General features: G+C 36.6%; 1 protein-coding gene and 1 pseudogene across 11 annotated transcripts in view; both read right to left on the reverse strand.

The window, feature by feature from the left end:
- Positions 1 to 20,946, reverse strand: part of NMNAT3 (nicotinamide nucleotide adenylyltransferase 3) — a 114,524-nt gene that overhangs the window by 44,030 nt on the left and 49,548 nt on the right. For 9 of the 11 annotated variants that reach the window (XM_038571040.1, XM_038571043.1, XM_038571047.1 and 6 more), the window contains one exon: positions 20,319 to 20,468. In XM_038571040.1, coding sequence (XP_038426968.1) covers positions 20,319 to 20,427 — 109 coding nt within the window. In that variant the 5' untranslated portion in view covers positions 20,428 to 20,468. The remainder of the gene's footprint in view (positions 1 to 20,318; positions 20,469 to 20,946) is intronic. The other 2 variants (XM_038571041.1, XM_038571044.1) reach the window with 1 other exon arrangement.
- Positions 12,975 to 13,961, reverse strand: LOC102153606 (annotated as a pseudogene).

Raw genomic sequence — 20,946 nt, forward strand, 5'->3', positions numbered from 1 at the left:
GCCGAGACCCCTTGTCTTCACTGCCCTCTGTGATAGAAAACGCTCTGGTTCCTTCCCACTTCTCAGCCTTCTCGGGGTCCCTTGCAAGCTCATCCTCCTCCATGGGGTTGTAAAAAGTTGCTGTCCCTTGGGGCTTCCCTCCCTCTGTAATTCTCTCCCTCTCTTTGGTCTCAGTTACCCCTCTGGCCATCTTGTTTTATCTACAAGTGGCTTGCGAATGCCCATCTCCAGGCCTGGCTCTGACTCTAATCACCACCCTCCCACAGATGTTCGTTCGCCCAACGTATCTGAAGCTGAACTTGTCCCTTGTCCAAGTCTGGTCCCCATCCAGGACTCTCTCTCAGTGAGTGGCACACTCTCCCTATCAGATCCAATCCATTGTCAGGTCAGCTTGACCTTCTAGTCACCTTCCACATCTGTCACCTTCTCTTTATGGCCTTCGTGTCACCCTCTTATCAAAAGTATTGTTTCAGCTGCCGCTTAACTGGCTTCCCTCCATCTACTCCTTAGTGCGCGTTTTGGAGAGAAGGTAAGGGAAGGAGGGAAATGCAGATCTTCTCACAGCATTTAGGATGAAAAACACATTCATTCCTTAACAATGACCTGCAAGGCCATCCTGGCCTGCCCCTTCTCCTCTCCCCTTGTGTCATCTCTCACAACATTCCCCTTTGCTCCCTGCTTTGCAATCATCACAACCTGTTCTGTCCTTGGTAACCATGTTCTCTTCTACCTCAGGGTCTTTGCACATGCATTTTTCTGGGCCAAGAATGCCCTGTATCCTCTGATCCCCGGACAACCTCATTTTTAACCTAAAAAGTGCCTCATTATTCTCTCTAGCTTGGCCCTTACATTCCTAGAAGCACTTTTCCTGGATTCTGATGATGTTGAATTGCTCATGGTTCACGCTGAAAGCATCAGAGCTTCCCCTCAGTCATCTGTGTAATTGTTTTTTTTTTTTTTTTTTTTTTTTTTTTTTTTTTTTTTCATCTGTGTAATTGTATATCTGTGGGATTTGATTAATGTTTGCCTCCCTGTTATGGACTGAATGTTTGTGACTCCCCCTCCCCAGTTCATGTGTTGAGACCAGAACTCCTGATATGATGGTATTAGGAGGCAGAGGTGACCAGAGTTAGATATGGTCATGGGGGTGGGAGCTCTCACAAATGGGATTAGTGCTCTTCTAGGAGTCAGAGGAGAGCTTGCTTCCTCTCTCTGCTGCCTACCCTATGCAGGTACAATGAGAAGTCAGCAGTCTGCAACCTGGAAGAGGCTCTCACCAGAACCTGACCCTGATGGCATCCCGATCTCAGACTTCCAGCTTTTAAAACTATAGATATAAATGTATTTGGTTTGCTTGCAAACCACCCCATCTATGACGTTTTTGCTTATAGCAGTCTGAATGACTAAGGCACTCCCCGCCGGAGCACAGGGACTGCTTCTGCTCCCATGCTGTCACTGCATCTAGCACAGTTCCCAGCATGGACTGGGGCTTGATAAGAAATGTGTGGAATGAAGGAGGCAGCATGGTGTGGTGGTTACAGGCACAGACTGTGGGGCAGACTGGCTCTATTGCTTACTGGCTGCGTGACCTTGGGCAAGTGACACGATCTCTCTGAGCCTCAGCTTCCTCATCTGTAAAACAGGGAGAGTAACAGTACCCACCTTGCAAGATTGTAATGAAGGTTAAATGAGCTCATGTGATGCACCTACTACCTGGCAGATAGTAAAGAAGATACACGTTTATTAAATACATAAAGCAAACAGGTGAATGTTTGCTAAATGAATAAGTATTAAACTGAAAGAGACTGATTTGAAAAGAGATATATAAGTGACTGCTGTTGAAATACAGGCCAATGGCCAAATCATATTGCCTAGAAATAGACCTTCGAAGTAACAGAAAACAGGCTTTAAATTTAATTCATCCTCCATTAGTAAATTTGTGACTACATGTTGGGAAAACAACAACTAACAATTGGGAATACATCCAACATCTCAAAATAAATGCAGACTCGAATTCTTAATATATTCAATGAATGCTGTAGGTATGGCTTATGCTGTTGACTAGTCATATGTTGTGCTGAATCACTTCTGTAAAAAATCAGCAAACTGGGAATAAAAATCCCAAATGAACTTTTTAAAACCACCTACACCCACCACACAAATTCATCCATCAAGCCTTTGAGAACCTTCTCTGTGAGAGCCCCTTGTGGCATGCAGTACAGAGCAGAAAGAGTCTGTAACAGGGACCGCACTATAATGTCTGCATACCCACCGGCCTCACACATTCCTGCTAGCCTGTCTTATTCCTGAACATTCTCTCAAGTGAAGGAGTGTGGGGAAAAAAAAAAGCCCGTTCAATATTTTCTCCTCTGAGCTCGTGTGACTGTCTATGTACTCACACTGAAAATCTACAGAGCTAAGTTTCATCTCATGTACAAGTTTTTCACTGGAAAGCAGTGTGTTATCACAGGACCAAGGACAGTTAAAAGTTTTGAAATATTGGCCTCTGTCGGTTTGAGAGGTTTTGTGGTTTTGGGAGAAAGGGGAAGGAGGAAGCAAAGGAAGGACAGTTGCGGTTTGAGATGGGATGTTTGTGAAAAGGGAAAGAGCTCTAAGCAGAAAGCCCTTAGAGCTGCTGCGGTGAAGTAGGGAGACCCTGTTCATTCCTCCGTAAAAGTACTCAATAAATGCTTCAGCTGGTTTAATTCAATTTATATGCACGCAGTATCAAATTACAATTGTGAGTTGTCTTGGTGAAAATACACCAACAAAAGGGAGATTTGGTTTTCTTCATGAAAAAAGGCATCAGCTGGGGGGCCGGATTTTCATCCAGCTTTAATTGTGAGCTGATTCTGATGAGCAGAAAAGGCACTGCTTAAATATCTTGTCCCTGGAGAGATGACGGGGGACAGGTTATGGCTCGCTGCATAGATGTGTTGGCTTTTGGGGGCTGCTGCCAGTGACTGGAGCTGTGGGGAGGAGGAGATGATGCCTAACCAAACAAAGAAAGGAATACACCACATACCCCTCACGGTGGCAAGAGAATTCCTTTCCCCATGACCTGGCTCCTCCCTATATTATCAGCCTCATCTCATCTCCCTGCCATGTGCTAGGATGCGATTCTCTTCCACCTCTATGTTTCTTTCTCTACCCATAATGCCTCCTAAACTGTACCTGGCTGTCTTTCACATTCTTGATGCCTTGGATGTCACCTCCCCCAGGAAGCTCTCCCTACCTGCCAGGTGGGAAACACCCCTCCTTTGTACCCAGCACCAAAGTCGTCTGCTACTATGTGTCTCTTACTGTCCAAGGGAGGCAGACAGTCAAATCCAACAGAAGTGAAACTCCCCAGGTGACCTATGCTACTCATGCATTCCTGTTGGGCAGGGGATGCAATTTAATCAACTCTATTTCCAGCAACAGTGCCTGGCCTGGAGAAGATGCAGTAAGTATCTGTGGGATGTTGAAAGGTGTCAACCCAATGTATTAAAATTCAAACACACAAGCAGGGGAATCCATTCTGGACCAAGTACTTTGCATAGAAGAATAACTGAGAATAAAGGCAAGAAAGTGCTTGAGGTCATTCATGACCAAGGGCCTTCCACTTACTAACACCCCAAATTGATAGAAATCATATATAAATATATAATGTCTCCATGATTGATTATCCATGCATTCTGTGGTTACCATGACTTCTGGAGATCAGGAACACTCTGACACCTTGCTGGGCCATGCCAGAGCCTTCCCCTGCAGCAAAAAGAGCATCTGCAATTATATCAAGGGATTCTTATGTCCCCCAAACAGTACAGATGTAGTTAGCTGTCTGTGAAGTGGCATGTCCTCCAACGCAGGGTACATACTCTATCCTGATAGACCTCACAGCAAATACAACGTCATGAAGCCAGGGGCAGTTCTGATGAGTCAAGGTTGGCAGGAAAAGCCACTTAGTGGCTAAGAGCCAAGCAGATGTTTATATCAAGTAGAGGGTATATATCCTAAAAAGAACATTATTCCACCCAGTGTTTTAAGATTTATAGGGAAATAAATTTCTTCTTTCTCCCAAATAGAAATGTTCTTTTTCTATACACTTGCTATACACTTGCTATAGGATAAATTTTGTGAAGTGGAATTGCAGACCAAAAGTATATACTTTCTAAGAGATAAGGACACTTTTTATTTTAACACAACGGCAATTATTGACCTTAAAAATTAATAATTCTTTAATACATTTATTCAGTTGGTTGGTCTTCAGATTTTTCCCAACTCTCGCATGAATATCATTTTATAGTTGATTTGAATCAGGATTCAAATAAAGTCCATACATGGTATTGTTTTATGTGTGTCTTAAATCTCTTAAATGATACAGTTTCCAATTCTTTCTTTCTAGCTGTTTGTTGAAGAAATTGGGTATGTCCTATAGAATGTACCACATTTTTTATATAACTGAAGCAACCTTGTGGAATCTTGTGTGTGTTTGTTTTTCCAAGGTATAATTGGCATACAATAAACCAAACATACTAAAAGGGTATAATTAATACGTTTTGACATGTATATACCCAGGAAACCAACACCACAATCAAGATAACAAACACGGCATCAGCCCTCCACTGTTTTCTTGTTCCGTTCTGTAATCCATCTCTCCCACCCCATGTTAGTCCTCCAGCCTCAGATATTAATCTGTTTGCTGTCACCGTAGATTAGCTTGTGACTTCTAAAATTTTATATATACGCAATACATAAAGTATGTACTCTTTTTTGGTCTGGCTTCTTTCACTCAGCATAATTACTTTGAGATTCATCTGTGGTTTTGGTTCGTTCTTTTTTGTTGCTGAGTACTATTCCACTGTGTGGATAAACCACCATCTGTTTATTCACATGTTGATAGAATCTTGGATTGTCTGCAGTTTGGGGCTATCATAATTAAAGCTGCTCTGAATATTTGTGCATGAGCATATGCTTTAATTTCTTTTGGGTAAATACCTAGGAATGGAACAGCTGAATCATATGGTAGGTAAATATTTAACTTGTAAGAAATTGTCAAGCTGTTTTCCATAGCCGTTGCATATTCAGGTTCCTACCAGTAGTGTCTGAGACGTCCAATTGCTCCACATCTTTGGCCATAGTTCTAGGTTGGTCTTTTCAGGTTTAGACATTCTAACATGGGTGCCATGGTAGCTCACTGTGGTCTTATTCTACATTTCCTTTATTCAGCTGAGCATCCCTCCATGTGCTTATTTGCCATCCCTGTATCTTCTTTGGTGAAGAGCCTGTTCAGATATTTTGCCCAATTTCTTATTGTGTTTTCTTTTAATTACTGAATTAAAAGGTCCTTATATATTGTGGACACAAGTCTTTTATCAGATATAGGCTTTGAAAAATCTTTTCTCCCAATATTTGGCTTGTTTTTTCATTCTCATAGTGTTTTTTGAAGAACAGAAGCTTTTAATTTTAATGAAGTCTAATTTGTCCATTTTTCTCCTATTTTGGATTATGCTTTTTGTGGTGTTTTATCTGAGAATTCTTAACATAAGACCATAAGATTTTCTCCTATGTTTTCTTCTAGAAATTTTATAGTTTTAGGCTTTACATTAAAGTTTATGGTACAATTTGAGTTAGTTTTTGCATACAGTGTGTGCTATGATTTGAAGTGCCTCCCCCTCTTATTTTTGCATATTACCGATATCCAGTTTCAGCGCCATTTTTTGAAAAGACTACTCTTTCTCTTCTGCATTGCCTTTGCATTTTATTTCTTTTTCCCGCCTTATTGTTTGGGCTAAAACCTCCAGTACAGTGTTGAATAGAAGTGGCAAGAATAGAGATCCTTATTCTTTTTTTTTTTTTTTTTTTTTTGAGATCCTTATTCTTATTCTTGTTCTTAAGGGTAAAACATTTAGCCTTCACCACTAAGATGTTAACTGTGGGTTTTTCACAGATACTTTTTTTTTTATTGGGTTGAGGAAATTCTTTTCTATTTCTAATATGCTGCTTTGTATTTTCTTTCTTTTTTATAAATACCAGGGGTGGATGTTGGCTTTTGACAATTGTCTTTACAGAGATAATCATATGTATATTTATATATATAATAGTTAAATGTTATATATATATATATATATATAGTTATATATAGTTATATTTTTAGTTAAAGCAATGAATTACATGAACTGATTTTTAGGTGTTAAACTAAGTACACATCTTTGGGACAACCAAGAGATGGGGTTGGTACTGATATATTATCCTGTATATGTATTGTTAGATTTTTTGGGGAAATATTTTGTTTACGATTTTGATCTCTGCTCATGAGGGATGTTAGCACATAGATTTCTTTTCTTGTAATGTCTTTGCTTGGTTTTGATATCAGGATTGTGCTAGCCTCACAGATGGAATTGTAAAATAGTCTCTCCTCTGATTTTCTAGAAGAGATTGTATACAACTCTTATTATTTCATCCTTAAATGTTTGGTAGAATTCATCAATGAATTTATTAATTTATGTAGATATGGTGGGGAACAGTTTTTAAAAATTGTGGTAAAATATACATAACAAAATTTGCCATCGTAACCATTTTTAACAGTTTGGTGATATTAAATAGATTCATAATGTTGTACAACCAGCACCACTATCCGTCTCCATAGCTCTTTTCATTTTGTAAACCTGAAACTCTATATCCATTAAATAATACTTCCTCATTTCCTCCTCCTCCATTCCCTTGCAACCGCCATTCTACTTTTAATCTCTATGAATTAGACTATTAAGTAGCCCTATAAATGTAATAATACAGACTTTTCTTTTTTCTGATTGGCTTATCTCACTTAGTATGTAATGTCCTCAGGATTCATCCAAGTTACAGCAGATTACAGAATTTCCTTTCGTTTGAGGACCAAATAATAGTCTATTGTATGTATATACCACATTTTGCTTATCTATTCATCTATCAATGGACACACTTGGGTTGCTTCCACAGTTAGCTATTGTGAATAATGCTGCTATGAACAAGTGTGTACAGATGTCTCTTTGAGACTCTGCTTTCAATTATTTTGGGCATATAACCAGAAGTGGAATTGCTGGATCATATGGAAATTCTATTTTAACTTTTTCAGGAACTACCATACTGTTTTCCACAGTGGCAATACCATTTTACATTTCCAACAATAATGCACAAAGGTTTCAATCTCTTCACATCCTCACCAACAGCTGTTTTCTGGTGTTTTTTTTTTTTTTTTTTTTTTTTTATGGTACCATCTTAATGGATGTGAAGTAGAATCTTATTATAGTTTCGATTTGTATTTCCCTAATGATTAGTGATGTGGAGCATCTTTTCAGGTGCTTCTTTGACATTTGTTCATCTTCTTTGGAGAAATGTCTATTCAAGTCTTTGTCCATTTTTAATTCATTTATTTTCTATTGTTAAGTTTTAATAGTTCTTGATTTTTCTGGATGTTAATTTCTTATTAGGTACATAATTTGCAAATATTTTCCCTCATTCTATGGATTACCTTTTTGCTGTCTTTTGATGCACAAATTTTTAAAATTTTGTGCATCAAAACAAAGTCCAACTGGTCTATTTTTTCCTCGGTTACTTGTGCCTTTGTTGTCATATCCAAGAAAACACTAACAAATCCAATCCTGTGAAGCTTTAATCCTATGTTTTCTTCTAGGAGTTTTATTCTTTTTCTTATATTTAGGTCTTTGATCCATTTTGAGTTAATTTTGTATTTGGTGTTAGGCGAGAGTCCAACTTCATTCTTTTGCATGTGGATGTCTAGTTTCCCAATACTGTTTGTTGAAATGACTGTCCTTTCACTATGGCACGATCTTGGTACTATCATTAAAAATCATTGATCATATATGCAAGGGTTCATTTCTGGGCTCTTTATTTTACTCTGTTGGTTTATATATGTCTGTATTTATGCCAGGACCACCCTGTTTTATTGTAGTATTGTAGTTCAATTTGAAATCAGTAAGTATAAGCCCTCCAGTTTTGTTCTTAAAGATTGTTTTGGTTATTTGGGGTCTCTTGAGATTTCGTAAGACTTTTAGGGTCTTTTTATTTCTGCAAAACATCCCAGTAGGATTGTGGTAGGGCCTACATTGAATCTGTAGATCTCTTTGTAGCATTGACTTTTTAACAGTAAGTTAAAAATCTTAACCTATTTTTAACAATAACTTTTTTGAATCCATGACCATGGGATATGTTTCCATTTATTTATAATTTCTTTCAGCAATTGGTTTGTAGTTTTCTTTGTCCAAATTTTCACTTTCTTGGTTAAGATAATTCCAAAGCATCTTAATCCATTTGATGCTATTAAATGGAACTGTTTTCGTAAGTTAATTTTCAGATTGTTCATTGTTACTGTATAGATGTAACTGAGTTCTGTGTTGACTTTGTATCCTGCTATATTGCTGAATTCATTAATAGTTGTGTGTGTGATTTTTAGGGTTTTCTACATATAAGAGCATATCAATTGCAAACAGAGATCATTTTACCTTTTCCTTTTCAATTTGGATGTGTTTTCTTTTTCTTGCCTAATTGGTCTGGCTATAACTTCTAGTACCTTGCGGGCAGCCCGGGTGGCTCAGAGGTTTAGCACTGCCTTCAACCCAAGGTGTGATCCTGGAGACCGGGGATTGAGTCCCACATCGGGCTCCCTGCATGGAGCCTGCTTCTCTCTCTGCCTCTCTTTCTCATTCTTGTGTCTCTCAAGAATAAATAAAGTCTTAAAAAAAAAAAACTTCTAGTACCTTGCTGTAGGAGACATATGTAGAAAAAATGTTGTTATTGTTATGGCCAATGCCAGAGAAATTACTGCCTTTGCTCTCTTCTAGGATTTTATGGTTTCAGTTTTCCCATTTAGGTCTTTAATCCATTTTGAATTTATTTTTGTGTATGGTTTAAGAAAGTGGTCTGGTTTCATTCTTTTGCATGTAGCTGTCCAGTTGTCTCAACATTATTTGTTGAAAAGACTTTTTCCTATTGCATATTTTTGCCTCCTCTGTCAAAGATTAATTGACCATATCACTGTGGATTTATTTCTTGGTGCTCTGTACTGACATGTGTCTGTTTTTGTGCCAGTACCATACTATTTTGATTATAGCTTTGGTAATAGATCTTAAAATCTGGGATTTGGATACCTTCAGTTTTGTTCTTCTTTTTCAAAATTGCCTTGGATATTCTGGGTCTTCTGTAGTTTCACACAAATTTTAGGATTGTTTGTTCTAGTTCTGTGTAAAATGTTGTTGGTATTTTGGTAGGGATTGCATTAAATGTGTAGATTGCTTTGGGTAATATGAACATTATAACAATATTTGTTTTCCCAACCCTGAACATGGAATATCTTTCCATTTGTTTGTGTCATCTTTAATTTCTTTTGTCAATGTTTTAGAGTTTTCAGAGTACAGGTCTTTCACCTCCTTGGTTAAGTTTATTCCTAGGTATTTTATTATTTTGGGGGCAACTATAAATAGGATTGTTTTCTTAATCTCTTTCTATTGCTTCATTATTGATGTATAGAAATGCAACAGATTTCTGTATATTGATCTTGTAACCTGCAAACTTACTGAATTCCTTTATCAGTTCTAGTAGCTTTTTTGAGGAGCCTTTAAGATTTTCTATATATAATATGTCATCTGCCATAGTGAAAGTTTGGATGTCTTTTATTTCTTTTTGTTGTCTGATTGCTGTGGCTAGATCTTATAGCACTATGCCGAATAAAAGTGGTGACAGTGGGCATTCCTGTCTGGTTCTTGATCTTAGGGGAAAAGCTCTCAGTTTTTCACCATTGAGTATGATGTTAACTATAGGTTTTTCACATATGGCCTTTATTATGTTGAAGTATGTTCCCTCTAAACCTTCTTTGTTGAGGATTTTTATTTCAAATGTATATTCTGCAGCCAGTGAAATGATATGGTTTTTATTCTTTCTCTTATTGATGTGATGTATCACACTGATTTGTGAATATTCAAACAGTCTTGCATCTCAGGAATAAATTCCATTTAATCACAGCAAATGATTTTTAAAAAATGTATTGTTGAATTTGGTTTGCCAATATTTTGTGGAGGATTTTTGTCTCTATGCTCATCAGAGATACTGACCTATAATTTTCTTTTTTGGTAGTATCTTTATCTGGTTTTGGGATCAGGGTAATGCTGGCCTCATAGAATGAATTTGGAAGCTTTTCTTCCTCTTCCATTTTTTTAGAATACTTTGAGAAAAATAGTTATCAACTCTTCAAATGTTTGGTGGAATTCACCTGTGAAGCCATCTGTCCTGGACTTTGTTGGAGATTTTTGATTACTGATTAAATCTCATTGCTAGTAATTGGTCTGTGCAAATTTTCTATTTCTTTCTGGTTCAGTTTTTAGGAGGTTATGTTTCTAGGAATTTATCCATTTCTTCTAGGTTGTCTAATTTGTTGGCATATAATATTTCATAATATTCTCTATTTCTGTGGTGTTATTTTTCCTCTTTCATTTCTGGTTTTGCTTGAGGTTTTTTTTTTTTTTTTTTTTTTTTTTTTGAGTCTGGCTAGAGGTTTATCAATCTTGTTGATTTGTTGAAAGAACCATCTCATGGTTTCCTTGATTTGTTCTGTGTTTTTTTTTTTTCCCCCTATTTTACTTATTTCTATTCTAATCTATATTGTTTCCTTCCTTCTACTGATTTTGGGCTTTTGTTCTTTGTTTTTCTAGCTGTTTTAGGTGTAAGGTTAGGTTATTTGATATTTTGCTTGCTTCTTGTTTGGCATCTTTCTTGCTTCCTGAGGTAGGCTTGTATTGCTATAATCTTCTATTAGAACAGCTTTTGCTGCATCTCAAGAATTTGGACCATTGTGTTTTCATTTTCATTTGTCTTCATGTATGTTTTGATTTCCTCTTTCATTTCTTGGTTGACCCATTCATATTTTAGCAGCAGGTTATTCAACCTCCATGTATTTGTGTTTTTTCCAGATTTTTCCTTGTGGTTGATTTATAGTTTCATAGTGTTGTGGTCAGAAAAGATGCATGCATGTTTTCAATCTTTTTGAATTTGTTGAGGCTTGTTTTGTGGCCTACTATGTGATCTACTCTGCAGAACGTTCCATGTGCACTTAAAAAGAATCTGTATTCTACTGCTTTAGGATGGAATATTCTAAATCTTTTAGATCCATCTGGTCCAATGTATCATTCACAGCCACTATTTCATTGCTGATTTTCTGTCCTCTTTATTATTATATAATGTACTTTTTAAAAAAAGATTTTATTTATGAGAGACACAAAAAGAGAGGCAGAGACATAGGCAGAGGGAGAAGCAGGCTCCCAGTGGGGAGCTTGATATAGGACTCAATCCCAGGACTCTGGGATCACACCCTGAGCCAAAGGTAGATGCTCAAACCACTGGGCAACCCAGGCATCCCTATAATGTCCTTCTTTCTCTCTTGTAACTGTTTTTGTTTTAAAGTCTATTTTGTTTGATATTAATATAACCACCCCTGCTGTCTTTTGGTTATTATTTGCATGGAGTATCTTTTTCCAACCTGTCATTTTCAATCTGTTTTTGTCTTTGGATCTAAAGTGTCTCTTGTACATAGCATATAATTGGATCATGTATTTTTTCCATCAGCTGATCTCTGTTATTAGAGAATTTAATCCATTTATAGTTAAGGTAATTCTTGATAAGGAGGAATTTCTCCTCCTCATCTACTACTTATCTACTACTCTCCCAAGTAGTGCTCTTTGTTTCTTATATGCCTTATAGTTCCTCCCCACCTTATTTCTTTCATTACTGTCTTCTTTTGTGTTTAGTTGGGTTTTTTTTTGTAGTAGAATGTTTAAATTCCTTCTCATTTACTTTTGTGTATATTCTATTTCTATTTTCTTTATGGTTACCATGGGGATTACATTTAACACCCAAAAGTTAAAACACTTTGAGTTTACACGAGTGTAACTTCAATGGCATACAAAATCTCTGCTCCTTTAAACCTCTGTCCCCACCCCCTTTTGGTTGCTGATGTCACAAGATAACATCTTCATACACTGTGTGCTCAAAAACATAAACTTATAGTTCTTTTAAAAGATTTTATATATATATTTGAGAGAGAAGTGAGCATGAGCAGGGGAAGGGGCAGAAGAGGAAGCAGACTCCCTGCTCAGCAGGGAGCCTGATTCAGGGCCTGATCCCAGGACCTGAGCTAAAGGCAGATGCTTAAACCGACTGAGCCACTCAGGCACTCCTCTTATAATTCTTTTATAATGCATTAGTCTCTTAAATTATGTAAAAAAAATAAAATAAACAAGATTTGGAATTACAAACCAAAGTTACAACAACACTAGCTTTTAGATGAATAGACTTTTTTCTTTGAACTTACAAATTTAATCTCTTAAAATGTGTAGGAACCAAAAAGTGCAATTACAGACCACGGTTACAATAATACTAGATTTTATCATTTTTAATGCATTTACCTTTACTGAGATCTTCATTTCTCCATACAGATTCAAGTTACTGTCTAGTTTCCTTTCATTTCACCTTCCAGAACTCCCTGAGCATTTTGTGCAGGGTAGGTCTAGTGGTAACAAACTTCTTCACAGTTTTTGTTTATCTGGCTATGTCTTAATTTCTCCCTCACTTTTTTCCCTGGATTATGATAAAAATCTAATGATTTATAAAGCATTTGGCAAAGAGCAAATTGCTCTACAAGTGTGCTGACAATGTTTATCACAACGTATCAAAAATGAAAAGCTTCACTTACTTGTTCAAGTTTGTTAGGACCATGTGCTTAGACAGTTAAGTTAATCTCTCTTTTTTTGACAATAGCCTCTCACAAATGTCTTTTACAAATAGCATTCATATGGGGTGTGTGATATAAAATTAAGAAGTTGGTTGTATTTTCCACACAAATACTCATTGAAAAGTATCAATGTTTCAAGTGAGAGTTCTTAGGGAACTAAATTTTTAAAAAATCATGTTAAGTTTACTAAGTAGAGAAATTTTTCAGTATTTTACTAACCATTCATCTCATTCTGTATTTTTTCATCGTTAACAAACTGATTCACATAATTTAAGTTATCCCATCATTTAAAGAGGAAAGTCTCCACGATAATTTGAAATCATGGAGTTATCTTAATTTCACCACTGGCTGCCTTTATCAGAAGTTCTTTTAACTCTTCCTTTGACACACAGAAATAGCTCTTAACCTCATTGGGCTCTGGATTCAAAATTATGTTCTTCCTCACAAACAAAATGAATCAATTTCTTGCCCCCCCCCCCATCCGCCCCCCCCCCCCAATACCATCTGATTGAGCCTTGTAGTGAATTTGTGTTAGATAATTAATTTCTTCTGGAGGAACCTCTTTCATGGGGATTCCTAATTCAGCCTTTAAATATCTCTCTGCTGCTCTTCTTACTCCAACTGCATCATTTTCTTCTAGCTCTCCTGTATTACTTAATGGATGACTACAACAAGTATTGGTAAAACCACCTGGAAAGATAATTTTAGCATCTGAGCATCTGGTCTGTGTTGTAGCATGAGCTCATTTTCAGCATTGAATGAGATCCTAAAAGCTCAATGCAATAATCCTTTCATTCAGGTGACAATTCTTGTTGATCTCAGCCCCAACTGTATTATCATTTTCATCAGTAAGGATAATACACATCTCAGCCAGGAGTTGAACCTGCTGCTTACAGAGGTTGCCAGTGTCTATCTCAGGCATTGTTATGACCCATCTGATCTGTCCCACAATACTTAGCTCTCTCCCTCACTTTTGACAGACAGTTTTGCCAGATATGGAATTCTTGGTTGATAAGTTTTTTTATTTTTTCTTTTAGCACTCTGAATATATCAGTCCACTGCCTTCAGCCTCCACAGTTTCTGATGAGAAATCTGATGAAAATCTTTTTGAGGATCCCCTGTATGTGATGATTTGCTCATTGCTCTCAAGATGCTTGTGTTTATCCTTTATAAGTCTGATTATAATGTCTCAGTGGACATCTCTTTGATTTCTTCTTACTTGGCATTCATTGAGGTTTTTGGATGTTTATATTCACATCTTTCAGCAAATTTGAAAAGTTTTCAGCCATTATTTCTTCAAATATTCTCTCTACTCCTATATTCCTCTTCATCTTGACTCCCACAATGTCTATGTTGGTGTATTTGATGGGGTACCACTGGTTTCTTATGCTCTGTTCAGTCTTCTTTAATCTTGTTTCTTTCCTTTCCTCAGACTTGATAATTTCCATTATTCTCTCTTTAAATTTGCTGATTCTTTGTTTTGCCTGCTCAAATCTGTCTTTGAATCTTTCTAGTGAATTTGTAATTTCAGTTATTGTAATTTTCAGCTCCAGTTTCTCTTTTAGTCTTTTTTAGGTTTTCTCTTTGTTGATATTTCCATTTTGTTCACACAGGGTTTCTTGACTTTCTCTGTATCTTCTTTGAGTATCTTTAAGACAGTTGCTTTAAGGTCTTTGTCTAGTAAATCTGCCCACAGGTCTCTTTCACAGACAGTGTCTGTTGATTGGTCTTTTTCCTTTGAGTGGACCTACTTTCCTGTTTCTTTGTATGTCTTTTAACTTTTTTGTAGAAAACTGAACATTTGAATCTAATGATGTGGTAGCTCTGAAAATCAGATTATCTTCCTTCTCCAGGGTGTGTTTTTTGTTATTGTTTATTATTTTGTTTTTACATTTTTAAGTTCTCCCTGTGCTGAGGATCAGCCTGAGGTATACACTTAAGGTCTCAGTCTTTCCCTGGACATGTGTGGCCAATTTCTAATTCTTTTCCATGTACATGCATTTTTTTTTTTTAAATGTTTGGCTCCTAAAAGGGAAAAAGGAAAATGTGGGGAGAGGGAGAAGGCACTGGCCCTTTCAATCCCCTGGAAATCTCTTCAACCAGAGGGGGAGAGGCTTGCAACAATTCCTGGGGGCTGGGGGAAATGCAACAAGAGATCAGAGCACAGATCCCTGATATTTGGGGGACAGGGTCCTTTTTTGCCCCCCTTGGCTCCCATAGGCTGTGTGCAGGCTGCATCAGGAACATGTGCATAGCTGCTTGCTATGTGTGTGTGGCGGGGAGGATGGGGAGCTGTTACTGTCCTGAGCACTGAAAATTGATTGAAGTTAGCTGTAATTTACCTGTCCAAATCCTCCCCTAGAAGTTTGCAAGCCTTTAACAGACTCCAGAGTTCTAAAATAGTTACATCAGACAAATTTTGCCAGTGCAATTGCTGTTTAGGTGGGGAGATGGATTGCTGGTGTTTCCTAGTCCACAATTTTCCCAGAATCCTCTGTGGGATAGTTTTAAACTACAAATGAAATTTTTTTAATTGATATAGAGCTATTTAGGTTATTTTTACTTCTTTTTATTTTTTAATCTATTCTTGGGATGCCTGTGTGGCTCAGCAGTTGAGCGTCTGCCTTTGGCTCAGGACATGATCCCAGAGTCCCAGTATTGAGCCCCACATTAGGCTTCCTGCATGGAGCCTGCTCCTCTCTCTGCCTGTGTCTCTGCCTCTCTCTCTCTCTCTCTCTCTCTGTGTGTCTTTCATAAATAAATAAGTAAAATCTTTTTTAAAAATTAATTCTTGAATGAGCTTTGGCAGTGTGTATTTCAAGGGATATGTCTATTCTAATTAAGTTGTCAAATTTATAGGCATAAAGTTATTTATAATTTTCCTGTCTCTTTTTCATATCAGTAGACTCTATAGTTGTGTCACCTCTCTCATTCCTGATTATGGTAGTTTGTGTCTTTCCTTTTTTCTTCCTTGATAGTCTGTCTAGAGGGGTCTCAATTTTATTGATATTCTCAAAGAGTATTGGTTTCTTAATTTTCTCTAATATGTTTCTGTTTTCTATGTCACTGATGTCTGCTCTAATCTTGTTTCCTTTCTTATGCTTGTTTTGTAGCTGCTCCTCTATTCCTAAATTCTTAAAGTAGGAGGTGAAGTCATTGATTTTCCCCCTCTAATATGGTGTTTAGTGCTATAAAATTCCCCTAAGTACTGCTCTAGTGACATCCCAAAATTTTTGATATATTGTTTTCATCTCCATTCAGTTCAAAATATTTTCTAGTTTCCATTTGCATTTCTTTTTGTGACTCATGGGTTTTTAGAAGTGTATTAGTTCATTTTCATATTTGGGGATCTTCCAGAGGTCTGTGAGTGATTTATCACTTAATTCTATTGTGTTTCCAGAATGCACTTTGTAGCATTTCAATCCTTTTACCTTTATTGAGATTTCTTTTATGGCCCAGAAAATAGTCTATCTTGGTAAATATTCTCTGTGTTCTTGAAAGAAACGTGTTCTGATGATGCCTGGTTGAGTATTTTTTAAATGTCAACTAGGTCGAATTGGTTAATAATGTTGTTCAGATTTTTTACATCCTTCATTATTTTCTGTGTATTTATTCTATCAATTAGTGAGAACTGAAGTATCTGACTGTAATTGCAGATTTATCTATTTTTCTTATTGATATAATAATCATAAACCTTAAAATATTTATTTCCTCTTAAATATTGGCCTTTTTTATAACTATGAAGTGACTTTCTTTATCCCAGGTAATATTCTTTCCTCTGAAATCTCCTTTCTGATATTACTATAGCCATTTCAGCTTTCTTTTAATGAGCGTTAGCATGGAGTAGTTTTCCATCCTTTTATTTTGAACCTATTTGTGTCTTTATATTTACTGTTTTTCTTGTAGGCATCATATAATTGTACTTGGGTGTTGCTTATTTCATCCAATCGGACAGTGTCTGCCCTATAGTAGGAATAGTTAGGCTACAATTGACCATTAGGGGTGCCAACCCCTCATGCAGTTGAAAATCCACAAATAACACTTGACTCCCTCACACTTAACTACTAATAGCCTACTGCTGACCAGAAGCCTTAATGATAACATAAGTAATCATTAACACATATGTTGTAGGAATTATATATCATATTCTTACAACAAAGCAAGCTAGAGAAAAAAATGTTATGAAGAAAATCATAAAATACATTCCCAGAATTGTACTGTATTCATTGAAAAAAATCTGTACAAGTGAACCTACATAGTTCAAATCTGTGTTGTTCAAGGATCAACTGTACTTATATATTATGTGATTATTGATATGGTTAGATCTAAGTCTGTCATTTTGTTATTTGCTTTCTATTTGTCCCACCTATTCTTCGGTCCCCTTTCCTCTTTCAAATTAACTTAGTATATTCTATTTTATCTCCTTTGTATGCTTATTAGCTTTATCTTTTTTTCTTAGTGGTTGTATTAGGGTTTATAACATATATTATATATATATATATATATAAAGAGGGAAAGAGGTGTGTGTGTATATATATATAATCTTTATATATACATGTTATAAATCACTTTATATTTATGTATCTTTAACTTGTCACAATCTACTTTTAGGTGATAGTATACCATTTCACATATAAGACTCTTACAATAGTCATCTTCCATTTTTCCCTAGAAGAATGGAATCATATCATATTTTATGTCTTATATATATTTTATGTCTTATATACTTGTCATATATTTTACTTTGACATTTTATAAACCCCACAATACATTCCTATTATTTTTGTTTAAATAATTATCTTTTAAAGAAGTTTAAATAATTAGAGAAAAACATGCGTAATTGCCCATGTGGTTATCAGTACCCTGGATTCCTTTGTGTAGATCCATATTTCCATTTGGTATCATTTCCTTCTTCCTAAAGGATTTTAGCATTTCAGTAGTGAAAATCTGATGGTGAAATCTTTGTTTGTTAAAGCTAAAAAGTTTTTTTTCCTTTGCTTCTGAAAGATGTATATTTACTGGATACAGAATCCTAGGTTGACAGTTTTTTTTCTTTCAGTACTTTAAAGATGCTGTTCCACTAAATTCCCTTTTGATGAATTCAGTAATGGAAAATGTACTGTCCTTTAAGATTTTTTATTGGTTTTGAGAAATTTTGTTATCATATACCTCAGTATTGTTTTCTTCATGTTTCTTACGTTTAGAATTTGTTGAGCTACTTGATAAAATCTGTTTTCATCAAATCTGTTAATTTTTCAGTTATTTCCTGTTTTTCCTCTATTTTTCCTTCTATGATTACAATTCCAATTATGTCAAGATTCTTTAAAGTTACGTGACATCTTATTTATATTCTTTTTTTTTTTTTTTTTTAGAATTCCATTTTTTCCCCTCAGTGTTTCATTTTAGGTCATTTCTACTGTTCTAATTTTAAGTCTACTAACCTATTCTTCTGCAATATCTAATCTGTTAATCCTTTCCAGTATATTTTTTATCCCATGTATTGTAGTTTTCATCTAATATTTGTTTTGAAACCTTTTTATGTTTTCCAGGTCTCTACTTTTTGAGCATATGGCACATAATTATAGTAACTGTTTTAATGCAATCTACTAATTCTAACATCTGTGTGAGTTCTGTTTCAGTTTCAATTGATTGATTTTTCTCCTCATTATGGGTATGAGTACAGACTTTAAATTTTTTGTCACAGAACACCAAATTGCCCTCCAAAAATGTTTTATCATTTATCCTATCACTACCAATGGATGAGTGTCTGTTTCCCTTCCTATCCTGCCAGTACCAAATTTTGTCAGTCTTTAATCTTTGCCAATCACACAGACTAAAGCTATTTGCTACTACAACAGATATTTATTGAGCACTGACTATAAGCCTACTGATAGATGGCAGCAATTCTGTGACGACCAAGCAACCACAGTAGCTGTCCTCATGGTGCTTTATAACTTTGTGGTGTTTACCATGTTTTTTCATTGATTATCAGTGACACTGAGCATCTTTTCCCAAGTTTGTTGGTCACTTCTATTTCTTTTTTGGTATAGTGCTACTAATGTTCACTGGATTGTTTGGATGTTTTTATTCCTTTGTAAGAGCTACATATTTATTAAGGATAGATACCCACATTCACTTTTTTTTTGTTTTTTTGAGAGAGCGTGTGCACAAGTTGGGGAAGGAGCAGAAGTAGAGAGAGAATCTCAACCAGACTCCCTGCTGAATGCAAAGTCCGATGTGGAGCTCGATCAACCCAAGAGGACATGACCTGAGCTAAATCAAGAGTCAGATACTTAACCAACTTTCATCTTTTGAATAAAAAAACTTCTGGAACTGGAGGGTATTATGCTGAGTGAAATGAGTCAATCGGAGAAGGACAAACATTATATGTTCTCATTCATTTGGGGAATATAAATAATAGTGAAAGGGAAGAGAAGGGAAGGGAGAAGAAATGGGTAGGAAATATCAGAAAGGGAGACAGAACATATAGACTCCTAACTCTGGAAAAGAACTAGGGGTGGTGGAAGGGGAGGAGGACGGGGGGTGGGGGTGAATGGGTGACGGGCACTGAGGGGGACACTTGACAGGATGAGCACTGGGTGTTATTCTGTATGTTGGCAAATTGAACACCAATAAAAAATTTATTATTAAAAAAAATTCTGTGGTACAAAGACATTTCCTTTAAAATAAACTAACACTGTACATAATTTCTTTGAAGAAATGATCTGCATGTTGCTCAAATACTTCTTTTTCTACATTAAAAATAAATAGGAATGGATTCTGGTTTAACAACAATGCCCTTAAAGGCAAATATTTTTTAATATAAAAATACATATATGAACACAAAGTATACATATATAAATAGTTTCATATATATCTGACATGACCATATAAAGGACTTACATCCTTTAGAAATAATTATGCAGATTCCAAATGCCATTTTACTCTCTAAATAATGAAATGGAAAGTCAAAGAGATGAAACATTTCTAGATTAAATATTCCCAGCTGATTAAATATTTCTGGCCAAGCCATCTCATCTGGATTGGAAATGCCCTATATGCAAGATTGTTAATTTGTAATTGTCTAAGATCTATTCAAAGGAGAAAATGTCAAAATTCCCATTACAGTGTGTTTGCTTACCCACTGAAGAGCAGCAAGGGCTCTCATAAACATCAACAAGAGGAGCAAGGCACATGCTACCTATTCATCTGGCTGTGCAGGTAACTGCTTCCTGGGAGCATTAGGATGAATGCCTAGAGATGCAGTTTCTGTAAAGTGCCCAGTGTCTTTTTAGCCTTCATAGGCAACATGAGGTGGCAGGGGATGGTGGACCCTGGGAAATGTTCAGCTTTTTGGCCAGGAATATGACTTGTACACAGGTCACAGGGCTAAGGGGTGTGGTTAGCTCTCAATATGATGGAGGAATGCATGCCACCAGTTATTCTGTGAATTTATAAACTAAGCAGTTTTAATCATAGTGATGATGACAACAGCCAGAAGAACCCCAAGGGGCCCAATCCATCAGTTTGTACATTGGCCCTGGCACCCCCAACTGACCTGTTTGGTGTAGGTGGTCTCTGGCCACCTCAAACAAGCGCAGGTGCATGTTGGTAATGGGATTGAAGGAGCCACAGGCCAGGAGAACCACTGGGATTCGGCTCTTCATCTTGTCGGGCACATCCACGCCCACGGTAGTGGCCACCCTGCCTTCATGGGGACAGAAACTCAGGTCAGAGTTGGCACCAGACCACCATCCAGATCAGTGTCCCTAAAGCATACAGAGGCTATTCTCATTTCTCACTTATAAGGTGACTGAAGGGGCAGTAATAACATTTATGGAGGATTTACCTGTGTTCAACACTATGTCACAGTATCTCCCTTGTTTCACTGAATCCTTTCAACAACCCTGAGTGATCACCTACCCAGCCCAGGGACCCTTAGAAGCTGCAGGACTGGAACCAGACACCTGACTGCAGAGACTGTTCTTCCTGTAACTTCTATACCCTCCCTGGGCTCTGATGGGTCACCTTGGAAACAAAAGGAAGTATGGAAGACTCCCATACATCATCTCTGATAGTCCAAGTGAAACTTACTAGGTCCCAGAGTAGACCGGCACTTTTATTTTCATTTATTTTTAAAGATTTTACCTATTGTCCTTTATCTAGGGCAGAAGCATTTTGAGGGT

Source organism: Canis lupus, chromosome 23 (assembly GCF_011100685.1).
Source record: "Canis lupus familiaris isolate Mischka breed German Shepherd chromosome 23, alternate assembly UU_Cfam_GSD_1.0, whole genome shotgun sequence".
Lineage (NCBI taxonomy): Eukaryota > Metazoa > Chordata > Mammalia > Carnivora > Canidae > Canis > Canis lupus.